This window comes from Callorhinus ursinus, unplaced genomic scaffold, assembly GCF_003265705.2.
Source record: "Callorhinus ursinus isolate GAN/ISIS: 27379988/994484 unplaced genomic scaffold, GSC_fseal_2.0 scaffold68, whole genome shotgun sequence".
Lineage (NCBI taxonomy): Eukaryota > Metazoa > Chordata > Mammalia > Carnivora > Otariidae > Callorhinus > Callorhinus ursinus.
This window is the reverse complement of record NW_027397130.1, coordinates 2,680,548-2,700,262: the sequence shown is the minus strand read 5'-3', so window position 1 is coordinate 2,700,262 and position 19,715 is coordinate 2,680,548. Positions and strand designations below refer to the sequence as shown.

General features: G+C 60.6%; 2 protein-coding genes across 2 annotated transcripts; one reads left to right on the top strand and one right to left on the bottom strand.

The window, feature by feature from the left end:
* The first annotated feature begins 8 nt into the window (after positions 1-8).
* Positions 9-8,935, top strand: CBX2 (chromobox 2). Its single transcript, XM_025859973.2, has 5 exons — positions 9-131; positions 204-247; positions 1,200-1,265; positions 3,690-3,792; positions 5,413-8,935. The coding sequence occupies exons 1-5, from the start codon at positions 60-62 to the stop codon at positions 6,709-6,711; spliced, it is 1,584 nt and encodes a 527-aa protein (XP_025715758.1). The 5' UTR covers positions 9-59; the 3' UTR covers positions 6,712-8,935.
* A 6,517-nt stretch (positions 8,936-15,452) lies between these two features.
* On the bottom strand, positions 15,453-18,108 carry CBX8 (chromobox 8). The gene is made up of 5 exons (XM_025859859.2): positions 17,937-18,108; positions 17,501-17,544; positions 17,232-17,297; positions 17,049-17,115; positions 15,453-16,595 (listed from the first exon to the last, which is right to left on the bottom strand). Exons 1-5 carry the CDS (start codon positions 18,003-18,005, stop codon positions 15,708-15,710), a joined length of 1,134 nt encoding a protein of 377 aa, XP_025715644.1. The 5' UTR covers positions 18,006-18,108; the 3' UTR covers positions 15,453-15,707.
* Positions 18,109-19,715: the final 1,607 nt, after the last annotated feature.

Genomic DNA, 19,715 nt, shown 5'->3' with positions numbered 1-19,715 from the left:
CGGCGGCGGCTGTGCGGGGAGCGGCGGGCGCCGCGGTCGGGGCGGGCGCGCGCGGCAGCATGGAGGAGCTGAGCAGCGTGGGCGAGCAGGTCTTCGCCGCCGAGTGCATCCTGAGCAAGCGGCTCCGCAAGGTGCGTGCGGCCCGGTCCGCGCCCGCCCCGCGCCCGCCCGCCCCGGCTCACGCGCCTCTTCTCTCCCTGCAGGGCAAGCTGGAGTACCTGGTCAAGTGGCGCGGCTGGTCCTCCAAGTGAGTCCCCGACGACGCGGCGCGCGCCTTCCCGCCCGCGCCACCTCGGCCCCGGGGGGGCGGGGGCGTCCGCGCGCTGGGCGGGAAGTTCGCGGGGTCCCTGCGGGCTCGGCGGGAAGGGGGCGCGCAGCCTTGCGCGGGGCAGCCCTTTGTTTACGGGCCCGCGGGGCGCGGGGCTGGGCGGCCTCCCCCGGAAGCCCCTCCGGCCGCGCGCTCCACCCGCGCCCATTTGTTGCTTGCGCCCCCGGCCCGCCTCAGCCCTCCCCGCGGGACGTGAACCCCCCCTTCTCCCGTCCATATTTTCCCCACTGTAACCTGAGCTTCCTATTGATGGGTGTAAGGGCGCCTTCCCCCCCCTTTTTAAAGTATGGAAGGGGACTTGGCATCCCCGGAAGGGGCTCTGTTTACAGCCCCTCGGGCACACCCGTTTCCCCTTTCTTCCCGGACCCCACTTTTCTTTCTTTGCTTTCCCCTCCGGGTGCCCTCGCCCGCGCTCGCTCGGGCGCCAGCCACATTGTTCTGAATCTTTGGGCAGCGCTTCTGTGCCCCTCGGCCTGCCCCTCCCTGCATCCTGGAGCAGCCTTCCCTTCCCTCGCTGGATCCGGGCCAGGCTTTGGGGGCTTCCCTCCCGGCAACTTCCCATTTTATTGGGATTTGTTTTTCCTCCCAGGGGGAGACTGTGGAGTTTTCCTGAGGCCGCATGTTAGTTAATTGAGGATTGAGGTGGTGGTTTCCCTTGGAGTTTGGGGCTGGGGTATTGGCCTTAAGGCCCCCAGTCTCCAGGAACTCATCCTAGGCACAGGTGGGATTTAGGGGGACTCTGCCACAGCACCCCGGTGCCCTTGCCATCAGCAGGGATTGGAGGGCAAGGGGGCGGCCCCACTCCAGCTGGTTTCTGAAGTGGCCTTTCCCGGCCTGGTGTTTCTTGACGCCTTGCGTTTTGCTTTTACAGACATAACAGCTGGGAGCCAGAGGAAAATATCTTGGACCCAAGGCTGCTCCTGGCCTTCCAGAAGAAGTGAGAAAGTTAACAGCACGTGTGGGAAGGGGGAGAGTATTGGGGAGACCGTGGCCTGTCCTGTTGTGGTTCAGGGCCAAGCAGGCCTTCCAGGGGTCCTGGGCTTGGGCTGTGGTCTGAGGGCCTCCTGTGCTGGGGCTGTCGGTGGAGGTGGGCCGAGCTTTGAGGTCCCAGATGAGCCCCTCCCCTGCCTTCCCTTGGCTGGCCAGCGCCGTGTCCAGAGCTCGGAAGTCACTGCATTAGTGCTGCTCTGGGTCCTTCTCACAGCCATACTTGCAAAAATGAACCTTCTTGGTTCCTTTCTGAAAAGTTATGGCTTCTCTTGTTGGCCTTTTCTGTTGAGTCATTTGTCAACAGTACTAATAAGAACTAGGATGGCAGGTTTGCCGTACAAATAGTGGTCTGGCCGCCCAGTGCTCCCTGAGGGTGCCATGGAGCAAGGGAAGGCCCAGAGAGGGAGCTGAAGCAGCACAGCAGAAAGTTAGTGGGTTCTGTACCGGAAGCGACACATTTATTTTTCTTTAGACTGCAAAACAGGTGGTACAGGGGTGGGGGGGGTGGACCACCCTTGCAAGTCTCAGGGGACAAACTTGCTTCTGTGATTTTAGATGTCATCTCCAGTTTTAGATAGAGCTGGGTTAAGAGAGACCTCCTTCAGATAGGCAAAAGGGTGATGAGGGGCAGGTGGGGGGGGGGGGCCCGCCTCCGGGCAGGGGGGGCCAGGGAGCAGTGTCCCTAAGCACAGTGCGGGGGGTGGGGGGTGACTTTGCTGTGGGTTGCCCTGTTGATAGACGCAGATAAACGAGTTGCTCAGCAGCTCTTCCATCTGGCCTGCTTGTTCTCTGGTCCGCTTTTTACCCCCATTGTAGCAGGGTCTTCTCCAAGAGGCCATGCAGTGGGAAGCAAGTAAAGATGGGCTTTGAGCAGAGTTAGGAGAGACGAGGCCAGCGTATGCTTGCCTCCATACCTTTGGAAAAGCTCATCAGTAATTTGTCCGCTGTTGAATTCATAATTCGGGTCTTGTAAGCCTGGGCAGGGGACGAGGGGTGGCGGGAGCTGGTCCGTTTCTCTGCAAGACACAGCCGCCTAGCTGCTGAAAGAGTGTGTGTCCTTTTCGGTTATTGCATAGCAGACAAGGACGAGGGTGAAATATCCAGGAGGTGTGAGAGTTGAAAACAAGCATGGGGTGATCTGACTTACATCATGGGGAAGAGAAATCTGGGAAGGTGGGTGTCTCCCCTTCTGCACCCAGGCGACAGCCTCCCCCCTAAACTAGGAGCTGGCAGTCCCGTACTTGGGGGTGGGGTGGCGTTTGTAAGGGCAGGTCTGAGATTCAGAATCTGCAGGTGCAGGTTAATGTGTCAGCAGAGGAGACCCAGGGGATGCCCCCATCCTTCTGGGAGACAGGTTGGGGGCTGCTTCGGAGAGTATGAGTTCTGTCTGGTTGTACTAATTGGATTCTTTAAGAGAGCGCCTTCCAGGCCCCAACAAGATGACAGTTGCCCCTTTTAATTACTGGGAAGCGTCTCTGAATCAGCCTTTTCCCCAGGGTGGCCTGCAATAGAAGCTTTCTCTGGGGGTGGGGCCGGAGGCAGCTTTCTTGGCTTCATGACCCCGCGTTCTGGGAGCTGATTAAGGGTGTGCTACCGGAGGTGCGGGCTTTGAGCTCCAGCCACTTCGGGATCAGGCACCTCCAGCGCATCTGTCAAGAGCACAATCTAGGAACAGAGAGGTGTTAGGAAAAGGAAGTCGGAAGTGAGCCAAGGGCACTGGCTCTGGGAAGACCAGAGTGCAGGGTGGCACCAGAGCCCTTGGTTCCCCTGACCAGTGCTCGCAGACCGGAGGGGCAGAGGCTGGGGCCAGTGGTCCTTGTCTGCCAGCCCGCGACTCTTGTTTGGAGCCCTGGGGTTGGACCGTGGGACAACGAAGGCTCCTTCTAGTGGGCTGCATTCTAGAAGTTCCACGAAACATTCTCCCCGTGGAAAGTGGCCGGGATTAGCACGGGGCTGTCTGAAGAGGAGTCTGGGAAAACTGGAGAATTGTTCCTTTCCCGGCTTTGCTGAAATTTCTTTCACTCATTTTTACCCAAATGCAATAAAAGCTATAGGTAAAAAACTAATAGCATATTGGAAGGAGAAGGATCTAGACGTCTGCCTTGGGCATGTTCGTGAATGGCACATGTTTGCGGTGGGACTGAGGATAAGCTGCCGCAGGCCTGGAGTATGGAGGGGCGGTGTTTGGCGGCCTGGGGTTCCCGTGTGGTGGGAGAGGGTGTGTGCACAGGGCTTCTCCCACCTTGTTTGTTTGTTTGTTGTTGTTTTGGGTTTTTTTGACTCTTGTGAAGTTGTTTTTATTGGGATATAAGGGATGGGCTGGGAAAGGTCATGTAGGGCTTCTCCCACTGTGACTGGTGATTGTCTTAAGGGAACACGAGAAGGAGGTGCAGAACCGGAAGAGAGGCAAGCGACCCAGGGGCCGGCCAAGGAAGCACACGGTGGTGTCCTGTAGCCGGCACTCCAAGCTCAAGGTGGGTGGCCGCTTCCGTCCTCGCACCCCTCTGCGCAGAGTGGAAGGCAGAGGCAGGAGGGTTGAGGGCTCTGGGGAAGGGGGATCGCACTGGCTCTTCCACAGAGGTCCATCCCTGGCTCAGAAGACCCTGGCCTCCTGTCTCCTTCCTTGCTGGCGGCTGCGTGCCTCTGCCAGCAGGGGGCAACAGCAAGCCCCTGCCCCTGCCCCAGCCCCAGCTGATCCCCTCCAGAGCTGCTTTCTTGTTCATTTGGTGTCCCTTCTGCACCCCTTTCTAGGGGATGGCAGGGTCAGACTTGGCGGCCGAGCACTCTCTTGGGGCAACAGGAAAGAACTGGACTCATGCACACGGGGTGCTCAGGGGTTCACTGAGCAGGCGCAGCCAACCAGGGCAGCTCGCAGGGACGCACGCTTGGGGGTCCGGGGCAGTGCCCTCCCTTCAGCAGTTCAGAGGCAGGGTGGGGAGAAGGGTCACGGCCCCAGTCTGGGATGTGCCTAGGATTCCTTTCTCAAGGGCACTGCCCCGGGATCCCGAACCCACACTGTGTGGCCAAGAGCTCAGTCACTTCGAGAAACCGCCCTTCGGGAGGCTGTGAGAACCTCGCTTTAAGGCTTGCTGGCCGGTCCGCCCTGGCCTGCTCCTCACAATCTTCCTTTCAAGCAGGACGGTGGGAGTAGGGGGGGTCCTGTGGCCTTGGGCTCTCATCAGCTGGGGTGACCAGCTGGGGACCACGGAAGCGGCATAGAGGCCGTGGGCCTGGCTGGGCAAGGAGGCTCTGAGGCTCCGGGTTGGATTGGATCGTGCCCAGCTGAGGGCCCGCAAGTTTCACAGCAGGGAGCGGCATTGGCTCTGTTTCCCTAAAGTGTGCCCTTGGAAATGCCAGCCCAGTGAGACACAGGGCGCCCTGACGCCCAGAAGTCAGGAGGGCAGCAGTTTGTTCCCCTGTGTGCTGGAATGTTCTGAAGGGGTCCGATTTGCAAGTGGGAGGATTGGGGCAGGGTGTCCCCTTGCTTCAGATTACGGAGCGTGCCTACACGCACTAGTTGGCCTGCCTCGTAAGCTCTGCGCTTCCCTTTCTGAGCCGTCTGCTAGGGAGCCTGGAGCCAAACCAGCATCCCCCCCTTCAAGGCCGTAGTGCCTGGGACGTGACCGCGCATGCTCTTTGCTTCGTTGCTCGGCTCTGATTTCACAAACCACCTGTTCTTTGTTCTGCTCATTCTGCTTTTATTTTTTTTTATTTTTGTTTTTTTAAAGATTTCATTTATTTGAGAGAGAGAATGAGAGAGCACATGAGAGGGGCGAGGGTCAGAGGGAGAAGCAGACTCCCCGCTGAGCAGGGAGCCCGATGCGGGACTCGATCCCGGGACTCCAGGATCATGACCTGAGCCGAAGGCAGTCGCTTAATCAACTGAGCCACCCAGGCGCCCCTTGCTCATTCTGCTTTTAACTGCATCTCGTGGAATCTCACAAGGATTTTTCCGATCTCTTCCGGAGCAAGCTGGTGCGGCATCGCTCCCTCCTGGCTGCTTCTCTGGGGTGGAAGCCACTGGAGGTGTCAGCTTTGAGGTGTCCTGGGGGCCCGGCCTTCCAGCCGGTGACACCCGTGCTCTGTCTTTGCAGGAACCTGACGCGCCCTCCAAATCCAGCAGCTCCTCTTCTTCCTCCACGTCTTCCTCCACCTCCTCCGATGAAGAGGACGACAGTGACTTAGACGCCAAGAGGGGTCCCCGGGGCCGCGAGACCCACCCGGTGCCTCAGAAGAAGGCCCAGATCTTGGTGGCCAAACCCGAATTGAAGGACCCCATCCGGAAGAAGCGAGGCCGCAAGCCCCTGCCCCCGGAGCAGAAGGCGGCCCGGAGACCCGTGAGCCTGGCCAAGGTGCTGAAGACCGCCCGGAAGGACCTGGGGGTGCCGGCCAGCAAGCTGCCTCCTCCGCTCAGCGCCCCCGTGGCAGGCCTGGCCGCTCTGAAGGCCCACGCCAAGGAGGCCTGCGGAGGCCCCAGCACCATGGCCACCCCGGAGAACCTGGCCAGCCTGATGAAGGGCATGGCTGGCAGCCCCAGCCGGGGTGGCATCAGCTGGCAGAGCTCCATCGTGCACTACATGAACCGAATGAGCCAGAACCAGGCCCAGGCCGCCAGCAGACTGGCCCTCAAGGCCCAGACCGCCGGCAAGTGTGGCCTCGGGCTGGACCTTAAGGTGAGGACGCAGAAGGGGGAGCTGGGGATCAGCTCCCCAGGAAGCAAAGTCCCAAAGGCCCCCAGCAGTGGGGCTGTGGAGCAGAAAGGGGGGAGTGCAGGGGGGCCCCCCTATGTCCACAGTAGCAGCAAGGGCCCTGCCGGGTGCCTGGGCCCCCAGCCTGCACCCACCCAGGAGCTGAGCCTCCAGGTCTTGGACTTACAGAGTGTCAAGAACGGCACAGCGGGGGTGGGCATGGTTGCCCGCCATGCCACAGCCAGCAAGGGTGTCCCTGCCACCTGCCCAGCTGCAGGGAAGAGCGCCGGGGGCGGCCCCGCAGTGGGGAGTGGGTCCACCATGCCCTCTGATGGCAGCAAGAGTGAGAAGCTGCCTTCCAGGGTGGCGGCTCTGCCCTCTGTGGGCAAGAGGGACTGTGTCAGGGGCAGCTTGGCCACCAGCGGTCAGGAGGGCCACACGGCCCCCGGGGAAGCACGCAAGACAGCCTTGCCTGGAGAGCCGAGCGCCGGGGAGGAGAGCAGCTCCGACTCAGAGCCCGGCTCAGCCTCACCGCCCGGCGCCGCACAAAACCCATCTGTGTCTGTCCAGACCAGCCAGGACTGGAAGCCCACCCGCAGCCTCATTGAGCACGTCTTTGTCACCGATGTCACTGCCAACCTCATCACGGTCACCGTGAAGGAGTCTCCCACCAGCGTGGGCTTCTTCAACCTGAGACATTACTGATGCCCTGCGGCGGCCTGGCTCTTGCCTGCCCTTCTCTGGCCTCTGGTTTTACTTTGATAACTGCCCTGCACCCCCAAGCCCTTTCTGGGGTCCGGGTGGCCTCCTTCCGGGGCAGGCTTGGAGGGGACTTGCTCTGGCCCTGCCTGTGATTTCAGGCAGGGCAGTATCTCGATGCCTTGCCAAGGCCTGGCCTTGCCCTCGTTCCTACCTCGGGGCCTTTGCTTCACTTCCCACATGCCTCAGGACGTCTGCCTTCCCGTGTCTCTGGCCGAACGTTCCTCAAGGCCGCCCCCAGTTTACTGTTTGAACTGCCCTGCCTGTGACGACAGGGTGGGGGGTCAGCTTTCCTCTGCATATCCGGGGGACACAGCTGTTCGAGGAGGGACCCAGCTCGGTAGTTCCTGCCCAGTGGTGGGGAGGGGATGTGGACTGGGCTGAGGGCAAGATCTTGAGGGACTGCTCCAGGGCTCACCGAGGGGCAGGTAAGGGGCCTCGCCAGCCAGGACTCCCCTTCGGAGTGGTGCCCGACTGGCAAGGACCAGGGGGCCTGTCTGTCTCCCTGTCCCTGCCCCATGCCAACAGCTCAAGACTGCGGCCTGAATGTAGGGCAGGTGCTTGCTGTTGGGGTGCTCGGGAACCCTGGTTCACATTAACAACTGCTCCAGTGTTGGCCAGAAATCACGAACTGGGAGGGGGCTGGTCCCAGAGCTGTTTCACTAGAGCCTCCCCATTTCCAGGGGAGCAGAAGCAGAAGGGTGTCACTTTGGCTGCCCTCCTTTCTGCTGTTTGTGCTGTTCTGTGCAGGGACAGCTGTGGCCCCACAAACTGCCCCCAAGAGCCCCTGGAAGGTGGGAGTGTGGGCAGTCGCTGGGGTTAGGCCCACCCTCCGTGGCCTCCAGCCTCCCGGCTTTGGACAGGTGTTTGGCACAGCTCCCACCGTGCCCACCTCTGCCACGGTCGATGGGCACCTCCTCTCCCTGACAATCCCTCCCACCTTTGGGGATTCCACGAGCTCCTTCCCAGCTGCGAAGCCATGTCCCTGAATCCTTTGGAAGTGGGGCACGACCTGAAAGGCCAGATCTGCCTGCCCCCAGACGGGCCGAGTCTGGGAGCTGCCTGGTATGGCTTGTGGCAGAAAGGTGGGTCAAGGAGTGGGGTCACCAGGTCTTTGTGATGCCAAAAGAAAAGTGGAGGTGCAGGGTCCTGTTCTGCCTCAGTGGTTGGTGAAAGCCAGCCAACCCGTGTGGGCTCTCCCTCTGTCCTGTTGCCTTGATCACGGAGGAGCCCAGGCTTACGCGGTAAGCTCTGCTTTCTGAGGGGTGGGCCTGCCAGACCTCCAGCTCCCTCGACCCTCACCCTCCGCGCCAAATAGAGATGGCTTTTGTGTGTCTGAATCAGTTTCAACAGTGTGCCTTTGGGGACAGACCCGTGTCCAGGACCTTGCTAAGGGGTATCCACATGTGGCTCCTGGGTCACCTGCGTGGTGGCCGTTGTGGGCTGCAGCGGGAGTGGTGCCCATCTTGGCAGATCTGAGAGCTCAGCATCCCAGACAACCAGGCTAGAACTGGAAAGCGGGCAGCAAAGGGGAGAATTGACCCCCCCACGCTCTGCCCCCCAGGAGGCGGGGGGTGGGGGTGGGGAAGAGATTGCAGCTCACTGCACAGTCTGGAAGTCTGGAAGAAAGGGATCCCAGCACACTGGGCTGCTGACACCAGCTTCCCCTCCAGTCCCTGGACACCCGGATGTTCCCTGGCTATGACTAGAGGGGCTCCTCTGGGCTGCCTTCCCCTCAGAGGGGCTGATGGCCTCCAGGCTCTGAACCTCCCTTTCTGCCAGGCACCGGGCTGCCTTAGAGGCTGCAGAGCCAGGCCTCCAGCAGCTGTCTGAGCCCTTAGGGCCCAACCCTGGGCTTCGGTGCGCTGCTGGACAAATGCATGCCAGCACTGACCTGACATTCTCGACAGCCGGGTCTCCAAACCCCGACGTGGTGCCTTCCTGTTTACCAGCTACTTCAATCCCAAAGTTGACTGCAAACACCTTACTCCCAGCCACTTTGCCTTCTTGCTGTGTTGTGTGGTTTCCTTGGTGCTTGTGACTCCATGTGGTTCATGTTTAAAAGGGTGTGTGCGTGCGTGTGTGTGTGTGCGTGCACACACGTGCAGGCGTGACCGCCTCCGCTGGAGAGTTGATTGTCATGTTTACCAATAAAAGTAGTACTCTTTTATTTGCTGCTATGTGTGCGTGTGTGCGCGCGCGTGTGTGTGGCATCAGTCACGTCTGGCTGGAGATTCCTTGCTGATTCTGCAGGGTTCCCCACATGGACTGCAGCACAGTGTATACTGAATGGGTGTTTTAGTTGTGTCGCGTCTTTGTTTGCTTGTCATGGATAGGAAGAAGTGGCCAGTCTGTCCTTAAGAAGGTTTGACATATTTTTATATATATTTTTTGGTACCAAAAAGAGTGTGCCTTGGTTTGGTTACACTCAAAATCCTGACGTGACTAAGAGGGCTCTGGGCCTAGAGGTTTCATTAGGGGGAAACAAGGAGGACCAGAGGTTTGGACCAGTGCCAATTGCTGGCTTGATTTGTGTTTTTTAATTAAAAAAAAAAATCATTCGTGTATGCCACTTCTAATTGCTTTAAACTATGGCTGTTTGTTTGCTTTTTTAACAGAGAGAACAAAAGTGAATATGTTATTGCCCCGGGAAGCTTAGGATCTTTGTGGAAAGCAAGATGGCAGCCCAGCCCCCATATTCAATCAGAACCTACCAGTTAGAGAAAATACTTCCCCCAGGAAGCTGGTGGTGGTTTGGGGGGAGGGGGTGGGAGGAGGGGCAAGGTAGTGCCTAGATGACCAGAGCTTTTGCTCAAGTACATCTAAAGATTCTGTTGCCTTTCTAGTATTTTTGGAAAACTAACACTAGGCATAGGTTGCAGGTTTGTTTTTTGGTTTTTGACATTAATTTATTTTGCAGGGGAAAGACATTAGTAAGTGGTGTCGGGGTTTGTCTTACTTTCTGTTAACTTTTAGTATATCAATAAATCTCTTTTTTAACTTGTCAGCCTGGTGTACATCACGCGGGATGCCTGGAAACAATAATCTCTCTTCACTTGCCCAAAATACTCTGGATGTGGACTGACGGAAACATCCAAGCCTTCGGGAAAGGGCTAGCCCCTTTGGGGGGGGGGGGGGGGGGGGGGGGGTGTTTTTTCTAAGCAAAGGGGTGGGGTTGGTTAGAACTGTGAACCCCTACACCGGCAGTTCACAAAGGGCTATCTGGCCACGTCGAGAGATGATTCTGGTGGTCACAACTAGGGGGCAGGGGTGAAGGTTGCTGCTCCTGGCATCTAGTAGGCAGAGGCCAGGATGCTGCCCCGACATAATAAACTCACTTGGAGACCTTTCCCAGAAAGCAAGACTTTAAGTTAACCCCAAAGATGCTGTGCTGGAAAGCTGCATAACCCGAGTCCACCCCCTGTGCTAACACTTCAGAAGGACACAGCTCTAAAACCTCCAGAGGAGTCGCTGTGGCACTCCAGAGGTTTGGAGTCACTGGTGTGCTATGTACTCCTAACTCCTAGCTCATAATTAGGAGCTGATTTGCCTATTCTAGAACCTTCCCTGGGCCTTCAAGGTTTGCATCACCCTCAGCCTGAATGTGTTCATAGATTTCATCCTCCAGGGAGAATCAAGCTCCCTTTGAAGTGAAGACAGAAGTTGGAACTGGATGTTGGCCACCACCAGTTGAAAGGCTAGTTGGGGCGAAGGCCTGGATGTTTTCCTTGGGGAGGAGGTTCTCACGACAAATAGAAATGCAACGCACTCTCCAGAAAAGGCCAGAGAATTGGAAGTGCAACTCTTGCAGCAAGGCTGCAGGCCTGCTTTCTTTTGTCGCCCCTGCAGGGAGGCTGGAGCTGTTTTGTTTTGGAGAAGGTGGGCAGGGATGACGCCTCCCTGGCGGGCCTCTGGCTTTTGAGAGGGCAGAAAGGGGGTGGGGATGGCCAGGAAGGAGTGGGCACGCGGAGCAGGAGCCGGCGTTGCCCCTGGTGGCGAGCCAGGCTTTCGTGGGAGCCCCTGTCTCTAGAGCCTGCGCCAGACGGGTACGGGGCCCTCACCCACACCGGCCTTTGTTCATTTCTGCGCAGCTGATCTGATGGCCTAATCCACCTCATTCCCAGAAAGAATGGACTGGGCTGCCAAGGGGCCCGACCCGGCCCGCGGCCTTCCCCGGACTCAGCCCCGCGCCGCCGGGTCCGGCCCAAGGGCGCCTGGCGGGATGGCTCAGCAAGGCTACGGGGATCCCGGCGGCTGATCACCCCCTTCCCCTCCGCGAGGGAGGGCGCAGAGCGGGCGCCCACCGTGGCCCACTGTAGCGTGCTTTGGGGTGGGGGAGATGCGGCTTTCCCGGGGCTGCTTTCAAGAGCCAGAAAGGCACTGGCCACAAGCACTCGGCGAATCGAAAGGCCCGGAGGGGGTGGGCGCCCGGAGAGGGACTCAGGCCATCGCCTCTAGAGGGCGCGCGCGACCCGCGGACTTCGAGCCTCTGGCTCTTCGGACGCGCAGGGGACATTCCCTACCTCGGACTCCGAGCTGCCCCGGGGAATCGAATTGCTCGACCCCCACCCCGACTGCTCCCAGATGCCCCTGGCAGCCTCCATTTCCGAAGTGTCCGGAAGAAAGCCCCGGCCCCAACCCACAGCCTCTTCCCCGTGTCCAGGCCCCGAAGGCTGGACGCCGTGGAGCGCCGCCAAACACTGAGCAGCTCCCATCTCAGACTCCAGCTGGATCCGTGGCCCCCACCGGGCCTGGAGGAGTTTTTGGTGAGAGGAGAAAGTTAGAGCATGAGCCCCCAAAGCGCTGGATGCCGGCGTTCTCGCCGTCGGGTCTCCCGCTCACAGCACAGGGCCTCCCCTAGGATCGGTGCGTTGTAAGCACCAAAGGGACAGAAAAATGGATTCGATCCGCCGCGCTTCAAAGAGCCATAAAGATTCCAGTCCAACCAGCGTCGGCCAGAGGAGCCGACCCTGCCTTAGGACAGAGGCGGCACTGCGGGCCAAGGCCTCCGCTCCTGGTCACTCTCCTGGAGAACCTGCCCAGGGAACGGATACCGCGCAAGGAGCTCCCGGTCAAAGCCGAGTTTGATGGTGGCCAGCCAGCCGGGAAAAGGGGACAGAGTCGGCGCCCTCGCATCTTCCTAAACACGAGTCCTCTCCGCTGCCCAAACACCCAGGAGAGGTCGCTGGAGGGAGTCCCGATCGAGCAGCTGGGCCACAGCTGAGGGGCGAGCGCCCCTGGCGCCCCTCGCCAGGCCACCCCACTCCATCCCCGCCCCGACTCTGCCCGCTGTGGGCGCAGGCCCCTCAAGTCCGAAGGGCACTCGACGCCCCATGACCCGCTGCCCCAGCCCTGGCGCCAGTCGCTCCCTCCCTCCCCGATCCTCCCACTCAGCTCTCAGAACTGGGGGAAGAGGCGCGGAGAGCACCGCCAAGGGCGGGGTCCCCAACCGGTTGGCCGAAGACTGGAGATGTGCGGGCGAACGCGTCCCCACGCCTCTCCCTTCGCGCTCTGCCAGTGCGCCTAGGTCAGGGCTTCTCTGCGCGACGCGGTCTGCGGGGGGGCTACAGGGGTGGGACTGGGACAAGCCATGGCCGCCTTGGGGTCCGGAAGGCGCCTCTCCCCCGCCGCCCCACGTCGGCGCCCTGCAAAGTCTTCGCCCGGAAGGGCCAAGAACCCCTATCCCCACCCTGCGCTCTGCTCTTCCCGGACCGCGCCTCGCCCAGCGTTGGGGCTCCTACACCCCAAGAAGATCGGGGACCGAGAGGCTGGCGGGGGGCGGGGGGCGCGGGGCTGCGCCGCGGCCGCGCCAGGTTCACTAATCACATCAGCGTGCTCTGCGCCGGCTCCGAGCAGCCAGTTGCCTAGCAATACCCGCGAATTCAATTCCTCAATCAATAGGCGCGAGGCGCTGCATTTCGGGGAGCGCTGGCGAGGCTGGGTGGGTCTGGGGGCGGGTCCCACGACAGCACCAGGAAGCAGGCCGGGAACCGCCGGGCGCACATCTGCGGGGCGCCCGGGCCTCGGGGACCAGCGCCTTCGGGCCTAGGGGTGGGGCGCGCGGGGGGGGGGGCGGGGAGCCCCGCCAGAAGAAAGGGGACCCTGAAGGTAGTGCCCATCCTCCTGGTGTCCCCGAGTTCTGCCTGGGTCCCAGAAAATTGCAGCCCGTAGGTGAGGAAAGCCACGACCTACCCCCGGAGGCTAAGGAGAGTCACAGCCCACTCCCTCCAGAGCCCACCTCTACCCCCTCCCCTAGTTGGGAAGTTCCCCCAGTTGGGGTCGGGCCTTTACTGGAGGAATCCCTCGGGGCCGATGGGGGCAAGGGTGGGGGGTGGACGAGACAGGAAGAAAGGGTCCTCTCTCCCCAGGCTAGTCTTCCCTCTGCTCCAGTGGGGAGGGGGAGGGGAAGGAATAAAACCGAGACATGTCTCTATTTACAAAGTATGTATTTAAACACGTAGAAAGCGGTATTGGATACAGACATTCACGACCGCAGAAGATAGGTACCGAAGCTTCACTCTTGAGCTGAGGCGGGGATCGATTCTAGATTTGTACAAATCTTAGAATTAAATAAACTCAACAACACACGCACATCCCGCGCGGTTGCAGACTCCCAGCCACGCGGCCCTGGCCCCTGCCCACCCACCCCCCAGGTCAGCGTCGCAAGAGCGAGCGGAAAAGACACACAGGCATGGCCACGGACAGACGGCGGACAGAGGGGAGGCAGGGGCAGAAGCAGGCTGGCCCCGGAACATCGGAAGGAAGAGTCAGAGTCAGCCCCGAGGGAGGGAGATGGGAGCCGAGGGAGGAAGGGAGAAAGGAAGGCGGCAGCCAGGTAGACACGTGTCCCCGAGTTACCGTCCACTGGGTAACAGACATGTCTCTTCAATGAAGCTTCATCTGAAAATAGCGTCCACATTTTAGCAGATACACTTGGTCAACGGCGCTTCTTTATACAAAGTCTAAAATACCAGTTTTACAAATGTGAGCAGATAAAAATCCCCATTCCAGGGGCGTCTCTTTATAGGCGCAATTTGATATTCAAAAACAAATAAAATCATGTAGTACACCGTCTTCCTCTTTTTTTTTTTTTTTTACCCCCTCTCTTTAAAGGCAAGAAAGTCTGGAGGAAAGAGGGAGGCGGGGAGATGGGGAGTGCGGAGGAGGACAAGTCTGGAGTTCCCACCCTGTATCCCCATCCAGAAGCTCCCCCCCAGCCCCGGCCCCCAGCCTCGCTCGCCCCGAGTCTGTGCTTCCTCCCGCGCGCAGGACCTCCACGCCCTCCCTAAACAAGCAGTGGGCAGTCGAATCTTCCTAGCCCTCTAAGGGCGGGGGAGGCCGGGAGGCCGAAGGATCAGCCCTCGAAGAGAAGGAGGTGTGTTGGGGGGGAGGGTGGGGGAAGACAGATTTGTGCTTTCGAGTCGAAAGAGGGGCGCGCGTCCTGCGTCCCTGGAGCGCACGGGGGCGCCCCGGGCCCCGCCGCCGCGCACGGCCTCCCCCGCCGCGGCCGTCTCTTTTCAACTCCCGCTCCTCCCGCCCCCTTTGGCGGAGTTTGAATGTCGAGTTCAAATAGAGAACACTCCGCGAATCGAAAAGGCCTATAAATTATAGCTTTTGCTTTTAAGAAGAGGGCGGGGGGGTGAGGAAAAAGCAAAAGTTTCTGATGCGCATTCTTGGATGAAAACCTCGCCTCGCCCCTCCTTCCCCTCGCCCGCCGGAGCCGCCGGGGATGCGAGTCCTGCCCGGCCCCGAGCCCCGAGGCCCGAGCCTCCGCCGCACTCCCGGCCAGGCCTCGGCGCGGAGCCCCCGCTCCCAGCCGCGCCCGCCGCCGCGCCTCCCTCCGTGGGTCCCGCAGGGTGGGCCTGTCTGGCCATGCGTCCATCTGAGAGCCGGCGGCCCGCCCTCCCCGAGGGAGGCAGGCTAGTCCAACTCTTCCTGGGAGGTGGGGGCCACCGTCTCTTCTCCTGGCGAGGCTAGAGGACGCGAAAAGGAAAAAGTCCACCCCCAAACACTTTTCCTGTAAAGCGACTGTCTCGAACTCTGGGCACTGACATGCAATCCTCCCAATTTATCCTGGCATTTCGGGAATGTAAACAGATTCGCTGGATTTCTTTTCTTTCTGTGGAGTAAGGAAAGGAATCGAGGGAACTGGGAGATTTTATCCACATGACATACACACGATCGGATCGGCGTGTATCCCACACACGTTATCTCCCGTAAAGTGCATTTCCTGATGTGGTCCTGGGGGGAATCTGCTGCTCCCCACCCACCTGCAACTTTTTACCTTCAACATCACACACAAAAGTTATTCAAGTGAATACCCCCCCCGCCCCGCCAACAGACTTCTTAATCTTTAAAAAAAAAAAAAAAGGCCAAACACACTGACCCCACCCCCTTTTTTTCTGATTGGGGAGCCAATCTTTTGTTGGCCTGGTGGGCCAATGGGAAGAGAGAAAAAATCCGGGTCCTGCCTTGGTTCCAGGGGTCTACCAAGGGGCTGTGGGAAAAGGGAGGAGGGGTCAAGTGGGTAGGCTGAGTCCCTCGGGACACCGTCACAGAGGTCCGGTACCCTGGTCCCCAACCTCCTTAGTGCCCTGGGTGGCTGAGGGGCGGCGACTCAGCCCGTCTGCCCCAACTAAACCACACTGAGTCTCTCTCTCTCTCCTTGTTTAAATAAAACAACTTCAAGAGTTGAAATATATATATTTAGATATTTTTTCTTAAATAACATATTTACATCTAATAGAAAATATAACTCTAGAGATAATCTTTCCAACCAAAACTGAGGGGAGGGAGGAGAAATGGAAAGGGTTGGGTGTGTGAAGTTAGGGACAGGGTCAGCCGGAAGGCCGCCTCCCGCCCAGAAATAAAAAGCGTTATGCCAAGTTTGCGCTCCCACTCTCTCTCCTGCTCTCTCGTCCTGGGATCACCCACCCAGCAATTCATCTTTTCTCTTTAAAAAAGCCTTGGTCCGTGTTACTTTCCTTAATGGTGACGGTCAAAAAGTTTGAGGTCACGTCGGTGACCACCACCTTCTCCAGGTTGGTCAGAGAGGGACTCCAGGACTCTTCCTCTGGGTCCCCCAGGATTCTGGCCACTGGGATCCTGGCGATGAGAGAGGGCCTTCCCCCCTGGGCCCCCATGTCCCGATACAAGCCCCCCACAGAGCCAGGGGTGCCTGAGCCATGCCGGACCCGGGGGCCACCTGGGTCCAGGGTGCCCTGGCCTCTGGCCTCCAGGAAGGTGGCCCTGTGCTTTATGACCCTGGCCGGAAAGGTGTCCACAGCCAGCTTGCCTGTGGCCTCCGCCGGGCTGGGGCTGGCCACACCGCACTGGGCCAGGTCCGAGTCCTGCCTCCGGGCCAGCTGGATCACGCTGTGGCCAGCTGGGAACTTTCCTGCCCCGGAAGGGGCCTCGTCCAGCTTCCTGCCCTTGAGGTAATCTCCGAGGCCATCACTGGCTTCTCCCAAGGGCCTCTGCGAGGGGTCCAGGAGCTCCTTCCGGGGCTTGGGGCCTCGCTTCTTGGAGCTGTCTCCTGGTGAGCTGGGTTTGTCATCGGTGCGGCTGGCACCCCGCTCCCGCTCCCGCTCTCGGTCCCGCTCGCGCTCACGCTCCCGCTCTCGGTCCCGGTCCCGCGGGGGCTCCACCCGGCAGGCGCTGCCAGTGCTGCTGCTGCTTCCTGGCGGGGACAGACCCATGTTCCGAAGGCCCTCACGGGCTCGGGAAGTAGAGGCCAGGTCCTGCGGGGAGCGGCCAGGGTAGGGGATCCGGATGCCCCGGGCTGAGTCGCTTCGGAACTCGTAGGTTTTGGCCTTTGCCTTGGCCTGGGCCTGCAGGAGAGAAGGCATGTCAAAAGCAGAGCAGGGCCCCTGCCCACTGCCCCCCCCCCACCCCTCTTCCAGCGGGGGGCCTCCCTGCTTCGCCCTCTGATGCCTCGGAATTTCTATATGGGTGGGGGTGGGGCTTAGGGGCAGCAGTCTGGGGGAAGTGGTAGAGAATTCGTCTGGAAGCAGCCATTTGCAGCAAGCACACTTCTTGCTGGTATTGGACTGTGTGTCTATTTGGGATGGTGTGGGCATAAGCCTAGTGTGGCTAAGCCCCTTTCCCCAAGACACCACTTGGCGCTGCCACTGACCTGGTGACAGCCCGTCTGGGGACTCCTTCCTACATTATAAATAAGCAACACGAGTGGACACCCCAAAGGTCCATAAGCCCTCAGGGCCCCCTTCCCCAAAATCTCACACTACAACATTGCTTCCTGCCACTGGGCACTGCCATCTCACCTTGAGGAGGAAGGTTTTGGGTTTGGGTCCTCGCTTTTTGGGGCCATAGAGCTCCATCTCCCGTTCCCTAGAGACAGGAAGGAGAGAGAAAGGGGGTGTGTGAGTAAAGAATCTAGTGGGACTCCAGTCCAGGCTGGACCCCTGTCCCTAAGTCAAGAGTCTGAGGCTTGAAAGGGCCTGTACCTTTCCTCAAAGGCTGCGAGCAGGCGAGCATCCAGGATGTTTTCTTCGGGTTCCCATGTGCTGTACCTAGAGGAAATCAGGAAGAAGTGGGCGTCAGTCCCGGGAACAGGGAAAGAGCGGCGGGTGTGTGTGTGTGTGTGTGTGTGTGTGTGTCTGTCTCTAACTTTTCTTGTTGCATTGTGCTGTATTTCAACGTAAAGGGAAAAAGAGGAAGAAAGAAACCTCCCGAACAACAGTCTGGGGTTGAGAATTGCATATAACCTACTTACTTCTGCGACCAGCCCTTCCATTTCACGAGGTATTCCATGCGTCCCTGCGGATGCAAAGGGGAAAATGTGTGTGTGCAAGGGGAGAAATGCATGACGAGGACACAAGAAATACATGCAAAAAATGCATGCACCAGATGAATGCGCGAAATCCCATCGCGAAAGGCACGCGCTCGCTGCATCACCCCCTGCACGAAACGCTGCACAAAGTGCATGCACCGGCATTCATCCCCCCACCCCGCCCCCCACCCATGCAATCTGTGCATCGCTGCAAGTCTAAGGAAAGCGCTTGGGCTCAGAGCCGCCGCCGCCGCCGCCACGGCCGCGGCCGCTGCTGGGACCTGGGGGAAGGGAAGCTGGGCTGCAGCAGGGGGAGGGAACCCAGGCCGGGAGGGGAGGGCTCGGCCAGCCTAGGTCCGAAGCCCACGGAGGTACCTACTTTCCGTATGCGCCGCTTCAGGAGGGCTTCGGCCGCGAACACCCGCTCCCCCACCGCTGAAAGCTCCATGTTGACTCGCCGCTTCCCCCCTTGGCCGCTTCCAGGAGCAGAAAAGCAGCAGCCAGCGCACGACAGACCATAATACTCTCCCGCTGACGTCAGTTCTCCTCCCCCTCCCGCGCGCCCGCTCCCTCCCCGCCCCCCTCCCGCCTGCCCGCTCCCCCCTCCCCTCCAGCCCCGCGCTTCCTCCGGCCCCACGTGTTGCTAACGACGTTGCTAAAGCGGAGCGGCTGGGGCCTGAGCCCCTGCGCGCTGATTGGGCGAGCTCCGGGCCACGCCCCTCTCCCTTTCTCCCCCGCGTTGCTACGTGACCCGCGTTCCAATCGCCAGGGGGCGGAGTCCGAGGCTACTCCAGAGACAGAGCGCGAGGGGGTGGGGGCCGCCGCCGGAAGTGACATAGCGGGGAGGGCGGGCCCGGCCGCTGTCAGTCTGCGGCGCAGGCGAGGGGGCTGTCCACCCTCTGTCCTCGCCGGGGTCCCCTCCCCCGCCACCAAGTTGTCCGTCCGGTGCTCAGCGTCCCCCAGGGCTCTCGCTGGGACCCCCGAGGTGGTGTCAGCCAGGCCCCGCCCCCTCGGCAGACCCCGACCGCCCCACCCCCACAGCCCGGACTCGCGCCCTCCCCTCCCCCCCAGCCGCCGCCCGCGCCGCACAATGCACAATGCACAGGTGCTGGGGCGCCGCGGGCCGCACCGGTACCCCGAAAGCCGGCCTCGCGCCCTGGACCCGCTCCCCTCTTGGCACCCTCCCCCCTTCCGCACACCCGACCCTCGGTCTCCATGACAACGGCCTCCCCCGCCGCCGCCAGCCCCATCCCGCTAACAAATCAATGTGCCTGTGTCTCTGTCTCCTGTCGCGCAGCCCTGCCTTCGGCCACCCTCCGGGCCCTGCGAGTCGTGCTGGGCTCGAGCGCTCGCTCCTAGCTCGGAAGCCGAATGCAGACCTAGTGAGCACCCTCTGTTCCTGCTCGAGCCTTCCCGTGCCCTAGGACCCCGCGGGGGACGTCGCACGCCTTCTTCCAGCCCCCGGACCTGTCCCCGACGCCCGCAGCCACCTGCCCCTGCCTGCAGTCCGTGCTGCTCGTCCCAGCCAGGCCACGGCCCCGCGCGTCGCCAGCCTCGACCCCTTGCCGGGGGTCTCGGTGTGTTGGGGGAGGGCGTGGACGACCACCAAGGCAGAGCCTGGAGCTTGGCTGGGGTTGGGACGAGTGGCTGTGGGGGCGTCCCGCTCCCCGCGGACCCGGGCGACCTGCGGGGCCTGTGCCGTGCACTTCCTTTCCACGGCTCTTCCCGACGCGCGCAACAGACACTCGGCCAGAGAACCACGCGCGGGAAGTGGCAGGGGGCATCGCGGGGTCCAGTGCTGCTTGAGAGACAGGGGCTCACAGGCGAAGACAGGTCCAGGAACGGGGGCGAGGGCCGGGCCACGGATGCCTTGCGTGCGCACCCACGCACTCACAGACGCTTTTGCTCAGCTCGCGGTGACCCGTGGCTGGGGCGGCGTCGGTGACAGCCCAAGTCCAGGCCCAGCTCTCCCCGACCCTTTTCTCTTACCGCCCAAGCTGCAAGGCACAGCACCCACTCCTTGGAACCCACGATTTAGTTAAAACACCGGTAATAAACTTGACTGGAAGCGATTTCCCTTGGCGAGGAATAGGGTGGGAGAATAGGGGGGAAGAGAGAGAGAGAGAGAGAGAGAGAGAGAGAGAGAGAGAGAGAGAGA